This window comes from Corvus hawaiiensis, chromosome 2, assembly GCF_020740725.1.
Source record: "Corvus hawaiiensis isolate bCorHaw1 chromosome 2, bCorHaw1.pri.cur, whole genome shotgun sequence".
In the NCBI taxonomy this organism is placed as follows: domain Eukaryota; kingdom Metazoa; phylum Chordata; class Aves; order Passeriformes; family Corvidae; genus Corvus; species Corvus hawaiiensis.
In genome coordinates, this window is record NC_063214.1 from 9,973,407 (window position 1) to 9,986,157 (window position 12,751).

The following is a 12,751-nucleotide window of genomic DNA, read 5'->3' on the forward strand; positions in this document are numbered from 1 at the left end:
AGACCCAGACAAGGAGCAATAAACAGCCTTCCCCCTCATCTGGGAAAGCTCGGAGACGCAAACTACCAAGAACAACGACGAGTCTCTGTGGGAATGAAGGCTATAAAGCTGTGTAAGCTCTGCTGCACTCAGCTGTGGACCCCGTGTCTACAGACAAAAAACCACCTGAGTTGTACTCACACTGATCCGCTCCTCCCTGTCATCAATACGGACTTTGTCCTTCTTCCAGTAGATGGTAGGCTCCGGGTGCCCTCGAGGTGGCTGGCACTCCAGTATTGCAGGCTCTCCAGCTGCCACCACCACATCTGTAGGGTTTTGGCGGAAGTCATCCCGTAGCACTACAGCGATAAATGAGGGAGAGAGGAAAAAAATTAATAGAAGTGATGACATTGGAAGTGGAGGGAAAAAAAGGTAGAAACACATAATATTGACCAAAAAAGTCTCAAACATCATTAGGTGATGACTTTGCATCTTATATTGACTGTAAAAGATGTCATAAATGAAGCTGGGCAGATATGCCCTTTTGCCCAGTGGAGGCAGATTTCACATACATGGCTTTTGTTTTCCCTTTTTTTTTTTCTTTGCAGATAAGAACACTGTTCTGTATTTAACTTAGAAAGACTTGTAGCACCCGTTACTCCTCTTAACCTTGACAGGGTCTCTTTCCAGCATTGCAAAAGTAGCATTGCAGGTTGGATGTTAAGCTCTTTTCATGACAGAAAACAACCTGCTCAATATCTGCCTTGCCTGGGTCTCCAACTCCAGCACAAGCTAGGTAAAGAACTAATACTGATTTGCAGAGTTACAACTTGATTAAGGCCATTGCCATTATTACTGTTATTATTGTAATTTTGGCACATACATGCCAAAATGGTCACCAGTTCTGAAAGGTGGCAGAGAAATAAAACTGATAGTAATGTACTTCCAGCATATTTATTGCTTCCTTCTCTATTTTTAGCTCTAATATTTTTGCCACCTTGACTAGCCCTGTACCACTACACTGAAAAAAAAGAGCATTTAAATCACCAAGCTGTTTGAGAACTAAATTAGGCAACACAGGCCAGCTTCTTATGTAAATCAAGCTTCTGGAAAGGATTAGGTCCAACTAGCTGGCTTCAGTGTGTTAGAATGATATCCACTTCATCCTTATTCTTCCATGTGTGTCCTAGTCTCTAGGTTAATTGACATTCTTATAAACATAAAACTGAAAATAGCTCTAGATGAGCTACCGAAATAGAATTTAGGGCACTGCCCCTCCTTGAATTTCAGCTACGCATGGTTTTCATTACAGCTTTAAAACAGTTCTCGCCCTTAATGGAACCAGGGCCCTCTGAGAAATTAGAAAACACTGTATCCTAGTGAAGGGGCAAGTCAGGAAGAGTTCAGCAGAAATTGCTCAGTCTCATTTCATAAGCAGAGATAATTTACTGCTTTCAATGTTAATAAAACGTGCCCCATTTTAACATTTGGAACTGAGTATTTTTCTCTTCTGTAATAAGCCAGAAGAAAAATATGATTAATACATAGAAGAATTGGTCTCTGAATAGTCTGAGGTGAGTGGGCTGTATATATGTGGCACTCAAAATGACATGGAGGTAACTTTTATTGTTCTCCATTTTGGAATACACAGGTAGATCCCAGAGGAAGGAAGGAATTAATTGGAAGTTAATTCCTTTTCTAACACACACACACACAAAAGAAGTGACTATTTAGGTCTTGCTCTTGAAGCATAAAATAAAAGTGACAGGAGGCAGCTGTCAACAAATGCAGCTCTGGCAAGAACCCATAGTCTTCTTAGGTGACACACACAATAGATAACAAAAAACTCAATCCCAAAATATTTCTGAATAATACAAACCCCTCATACACTTCTGATTCACAATAATCAAATTGGCAGAAATGGAATTTATAGAACTTCAAGATCAAATGGAAGAAATAACCTAGGCAATGCGCTGCAGAAAATTAGTAGGATGAAGATCATGGGCTGCTGCTATTTGGCAGTACAACACTTTGCAAAGCCAAGAAAGTCAATACCATGGGAATGTCAGAGAAAGAACCAGAAAAAAGGTCTTAAAAAAATCATGGTTTTTAGGAAAGTATCTTCCTATGTCTCTGTGATCCCCATGATACACAGGAAGCAACAGTAATTCTAGACAATGCTATGCCCACTTTTGTATAACTGGCAAATAGATAACAATTCACTTCTTCCATTATTATTAGACACAAAATAAATATTATTTTTATTGGCTTGATTCTACTTGCAATTACAGAATTTCAGTGCAAATCCATTAGTGGAAAATCCCCAGAAAATCAGCAGATCCCACCACATAATGGCTTTATATTCCTGACTCCTAACTCCTGGCAGCAATATTAAGGAAAGCATTTTCCTTGAACATTTCACCCTGCTATATGAACCTGACAAACACAGTTTCTTGGAGTGATACACAGTAAATTACATTAAATTTCTCTGAATCATCCCAGCAACTGTGTAAGGTTCCAATCAGCCTCAGAATATGAGGCTAAGAGGTGATTTGATTTTATCACGTTCCTTTACCTAAAGTCTCACTGCAAAACTGGCTTGAATAGAAGACAAAATTGATGCTACAGACTTTGCTTAATCTTGCTCTGCACCTCAGCACATATGTGAATCTTGAATAGATATATCTCACCATTTCCATCTAAAGCATTCTGTGTTTTAGAGGGAAAAAAATGGTTGGAGAAAAAAGAAATAGGGAAAAAATAAAGTAGTGACAGAAAAGCAAAGATAAGAGAAAAATGTGTGAAACAGAAATTAAAATGAGAGAGTAACTCAGAGGGGAAGAGGGGGAAACACTAACTTTGGGGAGCCAAAAAGGAAAAATCCAGGTAAAGGAAGGGAAGAAAAGAATAAAAGCAGAGAGAAAAACAAGGTAAAGAGCAAAGGGTACAGGCTGCCATTCCTGTGATTCAGTATTTTAATGCAATCTAACAACAATGAAATAAAGCACAGACATTAATCTGATCAGCCCAGCCACCCCAGAACATCCAAGTATCACCCTGGGAGAGAGGGAGCAGGGAAGAGGAGGCCAGAGCATGAGCTGGCGAGCTTGGCTTTCCTCCTGGAGTGGGCACAGGAAGCCACAGAAGGAAGGAGCATCAACTGGAAGTTGAGTTCACACATATTAGCACAGTAAATGGAAAAGTTGCAGCACAGCTTAGTGCACTCACCATATCTAATGGTACAGTCATCTGTGAAAACAGAAAAATGATTGAGAGCTGCAGAATATTTCTCAGCCAATTATCCACAATTGCTGGGTACTTCCAAATAACTATTAGCATGCCTGAGCAGACCACCCTCTCCACACCCAGGCAAAAGGCTTTTGTTCACGTGAGAAGCCAGCCATCCTCAGGGCCCTTTTGGCAGGACACAAATACTAATGTTTTAAAAATTCAACACCAGCAGAAAAATGTTGTCACCAGCCTCCTCTTCCTCATCCTGTGTTCTTGCTTTGCTTTATTCCAATTTTGCACACAGCTCCCTTGGTGCTTGCATGGGTGTTCCCCTACATTCTTGAGTGTTACCTTACATTCTTTACTGTGAGGATGGTGAGGCACTGACACAGATTGCCCAGAGAAACTGTGGCTGCCCAGTCCCTGGAAGTGCTCAAGGCCAGTCTGGGTGGAACTCTGAGCAATCTGGTCTAGTGAAAGGTGTCCCTACCTATGGGTCACTGGATGATCTTTAAGTCTCTTCCAAGCTAAACCTTTCTGTGATGTTATGATTAAACAAGGTTGCCAAAGAGGAAGATTCCCCACCCTGCCTGTCTACCCTGGGACTGCAGCGCAGCTGGCCCCAGGGGCTGCTCCCCCCAAGCACAAACACCCTCACGTTCCAAAAGGCAAAGCCTTGCAAGGGCAAAAGCTTCTGGATGGCTGGGCCTTGCTGTCTGAAAAGGCACCGAGGGACTGGAGAGCTACAAAGAACAGCTGAAGTGCACACACAGCCTACAGTGGTGCTGCGGACAAAAGTTAATTAAAGTTTGATCGGTCTCTTTGTGGCTCAAACAAGCTGATGCTGCTCCAACAAGATAGATGTCTGTGAGCAGTCACGGCAGTCTTTAAGGCCCCGTAGTGCCATTTGCAGGTAGCCAGGAGTGTAACCAGGGAAAGGGAGCACATCCAGCCGCGGCAGTTTATCCGCGGGATAAACACGTGGAGCACGCATCTGCCAGGGCGAGGGATGAGGGGGAAAGGAGCAAAAAGGAGCCCCTGCTCCCAAGGCAGCTGCTAACCAGCACCTGCCAGCTTAGGCCCAAATCCAGGCCCCGGTCAAACTGATGCTCATAAACTCAGGGAATTACATGGAAACCGAATTAGTTTCCTCGGCTGAGGTTCCAGCAATTTGTTTAAAGGAAGTGGAGATAAACTACGATGTTTATGGGGTAGGAGGGAAGGTGGTGGGGTCAAAATTATTCTAGGCTAGCTATCCATGCCCTAATCCTTCTTTCCAGCTTTCAGGCCCTTAGAAAGAAAACATTTTTATAGGATTTACATTTACATGATGATTACAAATAACCATCTGTCTGCTTCCACTTTTTCAATCTGGTCCATGTCCCATGAGCCCCCAGCCTGTGGTCAGAGCAGCTAAGCTGGAAGGAAGAAGTGGATGCCCGTCAGGAGGCTTTGGGATAATTGCATTCTTCTCCCACCAGCACTTGTCTCTCTACCTCCTCCCCCCTGTGTGCATGGCAAACGTCTGAAATTACCAGGGACAGAAGGGAGGGAAAGAGTATCTCTGTTGCCTTTTTCAATGAATTAGAATGTCTTAAAACACAGCTACATCTGTTGTGCTGACTAGAGGGTATAAAGAGATATTGAGTAAATATTAATGCGCTTCTGTAACTTGGGTCCTGGTAGTTCCTCTTCCCCCTCCTGCTCTGTTTTGTGCTTATCTCAGGATAATATCATTCTCATATAAAGATTTTACACAGTTTCGTCATCTGCCACACCACAAGTAGGTCTCCCCTGATCCAAGGCACTTCCCCACAGGCACTTTCCTAAACCCACTGCTTTGGCACTTCCCTCCTCTGATACATACTGGTATGAACAATCGACATGAGTTATGAAGTCAAATAACTGCCCAGATGTCATGCAGTGGACAGATTAAAGGATTATTATACTTTAGGTAGCATATGGTGCAGTGAGGTATTTTAGATCTTGACTAATGTGTATGAGCTGCTGAAATGGTCCCTGAGCAAGCCAGCACTACCTGCTGAAACAGGGTGACAGAAAAAAACCTCAAGGGGTCACAGACAACCTTCCTTGTGAAGAATAATAATACATTTTGTTTGAAGATGCTGCAGCCCGACCTCTTTGTTTTAGCAACTGCCTCTGTCTCATTTTGTAAGGAAAATTGTAACAAAAACACACAACCTAGGCAACAGTCCTAGGCAAGACTCTCAGGGAGTTCTTGAGCTCCCTCTGCATGTGCAGAGGAAAAAGCTGCAGCCAGGAAAAAGCCGCTATCTTTAAAAATATATACATTATAAGGAGCTATTTTTTCCTCCTGTTTTCCCCATCTTTTGCCTATCTCCTGATACTGCCTCGCAGACACAAATGCTAGCCAATTTACCATGAGCCCCAAGCCTATGAGAATAATTTTCAGAGATGTTAGGATATTTTCAGAGTCTAGTAGCTTCAACCATGTTTGATTAGTAGGGTACCTAGAAATCAAAGTAATGAAGAGAGCAGCACAGAGATACCTGCATCAAGAAACAAAAGGAGAATCTTCTTCCTTGCCAATTCAGAAACTTTCTTTGGCTTCTTCCCTTTTTCTCACTATATCATGTGCTTCTGAACTTAGTAACTTATCCAGTACTTACAGCTCAAGGAAGCTTGCTCTTTATTCTCAGGCCTCAGTAAAGACAAAAATGTGGAAAAAACCCTGACATATCCTCTAAAACTTTTAACTGTTCATATACACAGATATAGACATACAAAAGATTATGCTAAACATTAACGCCTAAACGTAAAAGTGTTGCTTCTAAAGATGGAATCTATATAAACCAGGTGAGCTGAGAATTACAGTGTTAAGGTGGGTGAAGCAACAGTGATGAGTAAGGACACAGATTCCAAACGGAGTCAGTGGGAGATAGCTGGCTTTTTGCCTCTCCTCTAAATTGCAGTCTGAGGTGTACCCCAACTAGCTGACTGTACAAAGGTCAGGAAAGAAGACAGACTTTTTCCTTTCTTATTTGCAGCACACACTGCAGGAGTCAGACTTTGAAATCTTTCTAGCCCAGTTAAGGGCACTGCCAATCTATTTTCCCTTTTGCACAATTACACAGGTATACAAGTGATAGTTATTGCAGACTTTAGCTTATGATTTCGTCCTGATTTTTTAAAGACTGCTATTTGGGCTGAAGTAAGCATATGCAATACAGCCTGAATACACTTACTGAAAAATTGTATAATCTCCCTGCCTTTCTTGTGATTCATTGTGATCATTTGAATGCAATCTGACATCTCTGTATCTTTTTTTCTGAAAGATTTTTACATGACTACTAGATAACATGAAGAGTGGAGATTTTTCTAATTTAGAACATAACATATTTATGTTTAAGCCTCCTGATTGAAAACGAAGTTCTATCACCTGCCTTCCTTGCAATGAATCCCCAATAACCTTCTCCCTGTTTTAAAATCCCGCCTTCTTCCACCAGCAAATTCTGAATGCTGCAGTTAACAGTCAGCAATCTCATTACCCATCTGCTATAAATCTTAAAAAGCATCACTGTGTTTTGACAGTCAAGAAAGGCAAAGGGAAGCAATAAGCATAACCAAGTATTCTTTATGAATGCAAATATCCTGAAGACCACATTTAAGTAATTTCAGAAATCTAAAGCTATACAACATAATACGTTGAAAAATTTTCTCTAGGATACAGAGCAGATTTCTTTTTTCTTATTCTTAAAGCATAATCAGTCTTGATGAATGCACTGCACAGATTGCTAATGTGAACAAGAGACACATTACTAGGAGTTTTATTTCACTGAAACTGAAAACCCAATGACTTGCTTAAAGTTCAGAGACTTTCTAAAAGAACTGATACTGTAATTGTAGACAACAAACTTTAAAGAAGTGCATGGTCCGCTGTAAGTCTTCAAATTCCACAAGGATCAGACTTTTAGCAGTTTAACTCAGATCTGAAGGTAGCTTTTACACGATCTTCACTTTTAATGTACTACATATTCAGAAAATCATGGGCATTACACAAGTAAATAAATTACTTATTTATTTTTTTACCAACTAATGTGAGTATCAGATGTGGAAGTGAGCACAGCTTAAGGAAACACCACATGAAAACTGAAGTGACACTTTTTCTGTCAGTTTTATGCCAGAATGTCTTCTTTGCAGCAGGAATATGGGACTACTTTCACCAAAAGCACTACAGACTCTTCAAACCCCATCACCTACACTTCCCTCCCAACAATGCAGTAGGGAGGATCGTGTTTAGGAAAAGAGGAAATACTCCACAATGTCTCCTTGGCTACTGTCATAAAAGGATAGATTGGACTTTGCCTGTTTGCCTTTGGTTGCCAACGAAGCAAAGAAGAAACTTAAAAGAACTAAGAATCCATAAAAATTTTTCAAAAGCATTGGCATCCAAAAAACCTCAGACGCTACTGATATACAAACAAAATTCTGGTGGGAGCTTTTCATCGTGTACAAGAAACTGTACACTATGAATCTATGTGTACAGTAGAGCGATTCCTCAGAAGGTACAGATTTAACTAGTAAAGTTCAGAAACTACAGTATATTAACACGCAGGTTTGCTGTGTGAGTACAAAAGTAGCAGTGCCAAGTACCTGCAGCACTGTGATTAACCTACTGAAAGCTACCTAGAGTTTGAGACAGCATTGCGCAACTGAATTTTTCTGTTTCTAAACTGAAGCTGCTTCTCCTACAACCACTTTAATTCCATCAGTCCCCTGGGTTTCCAGTTCAAGCCCAGCCAAAACACCTAAAATGTACACGTGCCCTCGGTAAAACAAAAGAATAAGAGCAGATGAGAATCATGAAAATGAATACAAATGAATGAATATTTCTCGTATGAGAAATATAGAATGTTACATGCTTCATTTAGCCAATATAATACAGACTGCAATCTCAGAGCTCCACTGAAGTGTGAATAGCCTCTAATAAACTTCTTGTGTACACATACACAACACATACACAACAGCTGGGATGCTTTCCCGTCTTGGCAGGGGGTACTGCCACATTACTGCTATACTTCAGCCACATTAGGCAAAACATCAAACAAAATAGGCTCTTGCCCAACATAGGAATCCTCTTCCATCCATCCCCCATTTCTCCATGCCCAACCATGGTCTCTATCTGTTAACTGTAACATAAAACTCATCTAGTCAATTTTTTGTGAGCAGGATTTTTTTTTTTTTTTGGTCCTGCTGCTCCCTTCAGAAGTCAGGATAGAAAATGAGATATTGGAGCAGACATAGCAAGGCACATATTCCACTATAAGCTTTTGTAACCATCACGAGGGGACTATGCAGCCACACTTCATCAGACACGGAGCGTGAGATGCATCCACAGCTGGTACACAAAACCAGTGGGAGTCCCCTGCTGCTTCTCAAATACCTCCCTTCCCATCCTACAAACTGTCCCCATGTCAATGGGCCATTTTGGGGTGCTTGCCAGATGCCATTTCAACAGGCTCCATAAGCTTGGCTGGCCTCACATGCTCTGTCCCAGAAATGGGCATGTCATGGCAGACAGGCTCACCAGCAGCATCTCCTTCTGGACCTGACCTTTAGTCATCAACCTTCTGAAAGGCTCAACTGTTTCCACTCTTTGTAGAATTTGCCCCAGCAAATACAGAATGGAAACTGGAAAAGCATAAAATGTGCTTGCATGGCTGCCACTGAGGCATGTCCTGGCATCCCATCTGAAAGAATTTACAACAAAGCCCCACCTCCTAAAATTCCTCCATCACTTATGTTTGCATATTATTTAATTCAATATTACTTTAATATTTATTATTCAATAAATTAAAGAAGTAAGGCTGCATGGCCAAGAGAAACTGTTCTTTATAACTTCTACTCTATCATCTCTGAGGACAAGAAAAACTTTTTTTTTCTTCTGATGTTTGGGTCATTTTTGAAGTTTTGTGATTGGGTTCCTCCTTCAGAAAAGGAATTTCAAATTCTTTCAAATTTAACAGTGGACAAAAAATGTTACAGAACATATTTTCTGGATTATCTTGAAAAATGCGAAAGAATTTATCTGTCACTTTCTATCGCATCATTCTGCATAATAAATTTAAGCTTCCAGAGCTCTAAAAAGAGAAGGAGCAATGTGATATGTAGAACCTATAATAAAGTGTTCTTGGGATGAAGTAGTTTGAGTTCTGTCAACATATACCAACCAGGAAATAATTCACAAACATCTAGATAGAACAGCAGTTTGCTGTGGTCTAAACATGAAAAGAAAGCCTTCATTTTGAGATTTTATGCAAAACAAAGAAGAAACTGGTGCAATTTGCCAGTAACCTTTTGCAGTTTTGATCTATTCAAATAGCACAAGGAATTACTTCTATTCCGTATAAAATAGAACTCTCCCAGTTATTTTCAAAAGTAAAAAAGAACATAAGAGTTCACGTTGCCCTTATTATTATTCACTACATGATGCAAGAGGAAAGAAAAGAAAAAAATTAAAGAAGCAGGAGCAAAGACCAACCATAATAGCCTGAAGCAACAATTTTGAAAGGGGAGCTTAAGCACCCAGAGAGAGACCAGAACCTGGATGTCCATCTCCACCCTCGAGTCACACTGTGCTGTGCCTGAGACTCCAAGTGACCTTCAGTTAAGGGGTTACACCCAGACACACTGCTGAAAATATAGTAGCATAATGTTGTGAATTGTAGTAAATGTGAGACAATATTTTTTTCTGTTTTTAACTAGTACTGCTGTCCCAAAGCGTTACTTCATGTACAACCAATTTTATATAATAGAAAAGTGATGAGTACAAAAAACTAGAATAATAAAATAAAACCTTCACATGCCACATGTCCTTCAAAACCCTTGGTGCTGAATATTTCTCTGGCAGTTGTGTACAAGAGAAAATCGGGGTAACTACATATCTGCTGACTCCTTTAAAATAAGAGAAAATTGACAATGAGCACACCACAACTGTATACCCCAGACTACAGAAATGCAGCAATCTGAGATGTGCCTGTGAAACAGCCTTTAAGTTACTCAACAGCTGGAACAGCCCTTCCTATGAAGGGCTCACATTCCTCTGAAGAGTCTGAAAGACCTCCATGAATCCCACATTAGAGTACAAAATCCATTTTGCAATCTTCCCTCTTCCTCTTGCCTCCCTTCCAACTGCAACAGACTCTATTCCAGCTCAGGCAACATTTCATAACTAAATGTTAAACAGGTTTAAACAGAAACCTTCCAGCACCTTGAAGTCACTAATTTCCCTCCTTCTCCGCATGGAGTTTAAGTAGACACACAGTACCTGTGTCTGTAGTTTCCATAAACCAGGAAATTTGTGTACACTTATAGAGATACTATCATTCTTTGATTGCATTGGAAAGCAAGAGGCTATACTAACTAGATAAAATATTCAAGTACCATATGATAGACAAAGCAGAATATTGAAAGAGGCAGATTAGATTATTAGACTCGACAGGATTGGATGGAGGGAATTTTCAGCTTCCACCACAGTATTCACCTGGGATAGATTTTAGGCCAAGTACTACAAACATTTCCTTCCATGCCAATTAGGGGAGGAAAAAAAAAAAAAAAAAAAAGCAACAACTCCTGTTGCTGAGGATCTTTAACCCAGATCACTCTACTGACCCAGTTCACAGCCCAGATTCATAAACAACTGAGAGAATGACAAGCTATTACAAGCAGAGGAAATAAGTGGCCAGGAGAGAATAGTACTACTTAAAGCAGATTTTCCAGCAAGGTAAATGTGTCGTTGAACTATGCAGTATGCTTCCCTGTATTTAGACTGAGGAACTTAGAATAAGGAATATATAAAATGCAATAGCTTATATAACCAGTGCATGCTGTGGGATTTCTCTAAGACCAGGAGAACTGGAAACATTCTGTAGTTCGCTTGTGCAGCTTCAATTAAGGAAAATTGAATTAAACTCTCCCTTGAGGAGGACCTCTGTAGCTCTGCTCCTCCTTTTCTGAACAATTCCAGATGTAGGTGTAGAACATTTTCAGTTTCTCTCTGAATTATTCCACATGTCTGGCTGTGCTCACATTCATACAAAGAGGTGAGCTTTTGGGGGAGAAAGCATGGGGCACTAAACAATGCTCAGCCAATAATTGGTACATGTCTGATTTTACAGCTTAATTCTGTTCACAGGGGCTTCCTTCCTTCCTTCCTTAGGAATAGAAAGGTCTGCTGGAAACAACTCAGAAGAAATGGAAACATTCCTGCTGCTAAACACACGGAAGTCTAGTACTCTGTGGCTCATATTCACACAGCCAGTAGCACTTTGTTTTCTTTCTCTCATATCCAGAATTTATTACCTGCTTCCTAGTTCTTTGCTCTTCCTTTTGAGCATGTATTCAATCCAAGGTACTAATCAGGCCTCCTTTTCAAATGCCACCAGTACCCTGACTTCTGTTGCAAGGAATCATCCTTCCAGTGCAGGTCTGCAGGTTCACCTTAACATTTTGAAGCTCCGAGATGAAGACTGCCACTCTGGGGACACACCTTTGGGTCTGGCTCAAGCAGGAGTGACAGAACTCCTGCAGGTTGAATTGCTGGCCACAGTTCATAATTTTTCTCCTTCAAGCAGACATCTGCTAGAATGTTCTTTCCCCCACAGCAGCAGGGTTTAGGAGATCAGCCCCATTTTACTGAAACTCATGAAAGCTTTCAACACCTGCAGAGGCTTCCCTCACTCTACTGAAAGGCCATGACATCAGTGAAATTATTTATTTAATTTTAAAAATAGCAGATCACAGAGCTATCCTATGAACAAGAGACTATACTAAATCAGCACAACTAATACTTTGCTTAAGATTTTAAGATTTTTTTTCTCGTTCTTTTCTAATCAAATATCTCAGGGCACTGAGCTACAACCCCTCCCTCTTTGTCAAATGGCTGAACAGAAATGCCAACTTTGGCAGAGGCGAAGCAGTAAATTCAATGTGTAGCTGAAATTACTGAGCATGAGCACTTTAAATCCACATCATGCAGGATCTGAACAACATCTGAATGTACATTTGAATTTAAATGCAGGCAGCGTAGAGCTGTTATGTGGGAATTTACCTGTGATTTCTGGGCATCCAGGAGCCTGAACTGCAGACATTCATCACTGTTACAGTGGCCATGTCAGGAGAGCTGGCAAGCTGGATTCAAATCTCTACCAGTCCTCTTTAAAATAATAAATCCAAGACATTTATTCAGAACCTGCCTTCAGATCCTACTGGCAATGGTAAATCCATTAAACTTTGCTTTCACTGTTCATGATGTTTATAAAAAAAGTAGGTGGAATTACAAACCAGCAATACAAAGCTTGGTATTTTTTCTCCTCAGATGTAATAATGAGCTGGATAAGAACAAAGTTGACCCAGGGATTTCAATACAGAAACTTTCATTGGAAGCCTGAGCAGCAGTGTGCAAACCCATGTTTTTATGTCAATATAATAATGGCATTTCTACACCTATTAATAAGTATAGATCTACTGCTGAATTCATGGTTGAAGTGACATCATAAAA

At 40.5% G+C, this 12,751-nt stretch overlaps 1 protein-coding gene across 12 annotated transcripts in view; it reads right to left on the reverse strand.

The window, feature by feature from the left end:
- ROBO2 (roundabout guidance receptor 2) overlaps nt 1-12,751 on the reverse strand; it is a 1,061,828-nt gene that overhangs the window by 152,324 nt on the left and 896,753 nt on the right. For all 12 annotated transcript variants that reach the window (XM_048289014.1, XM_048289042.1, XM_048289061.1 and 9 more), the window contains one exon: nt 181-338. In XM_048289014.1, coding sequence (XP_048144971.1) covers nt 181-338 — 158 coding nt within the window. The remainder of the gene's footprint in view (nt 1-180; nt 339-12,751) is intronic.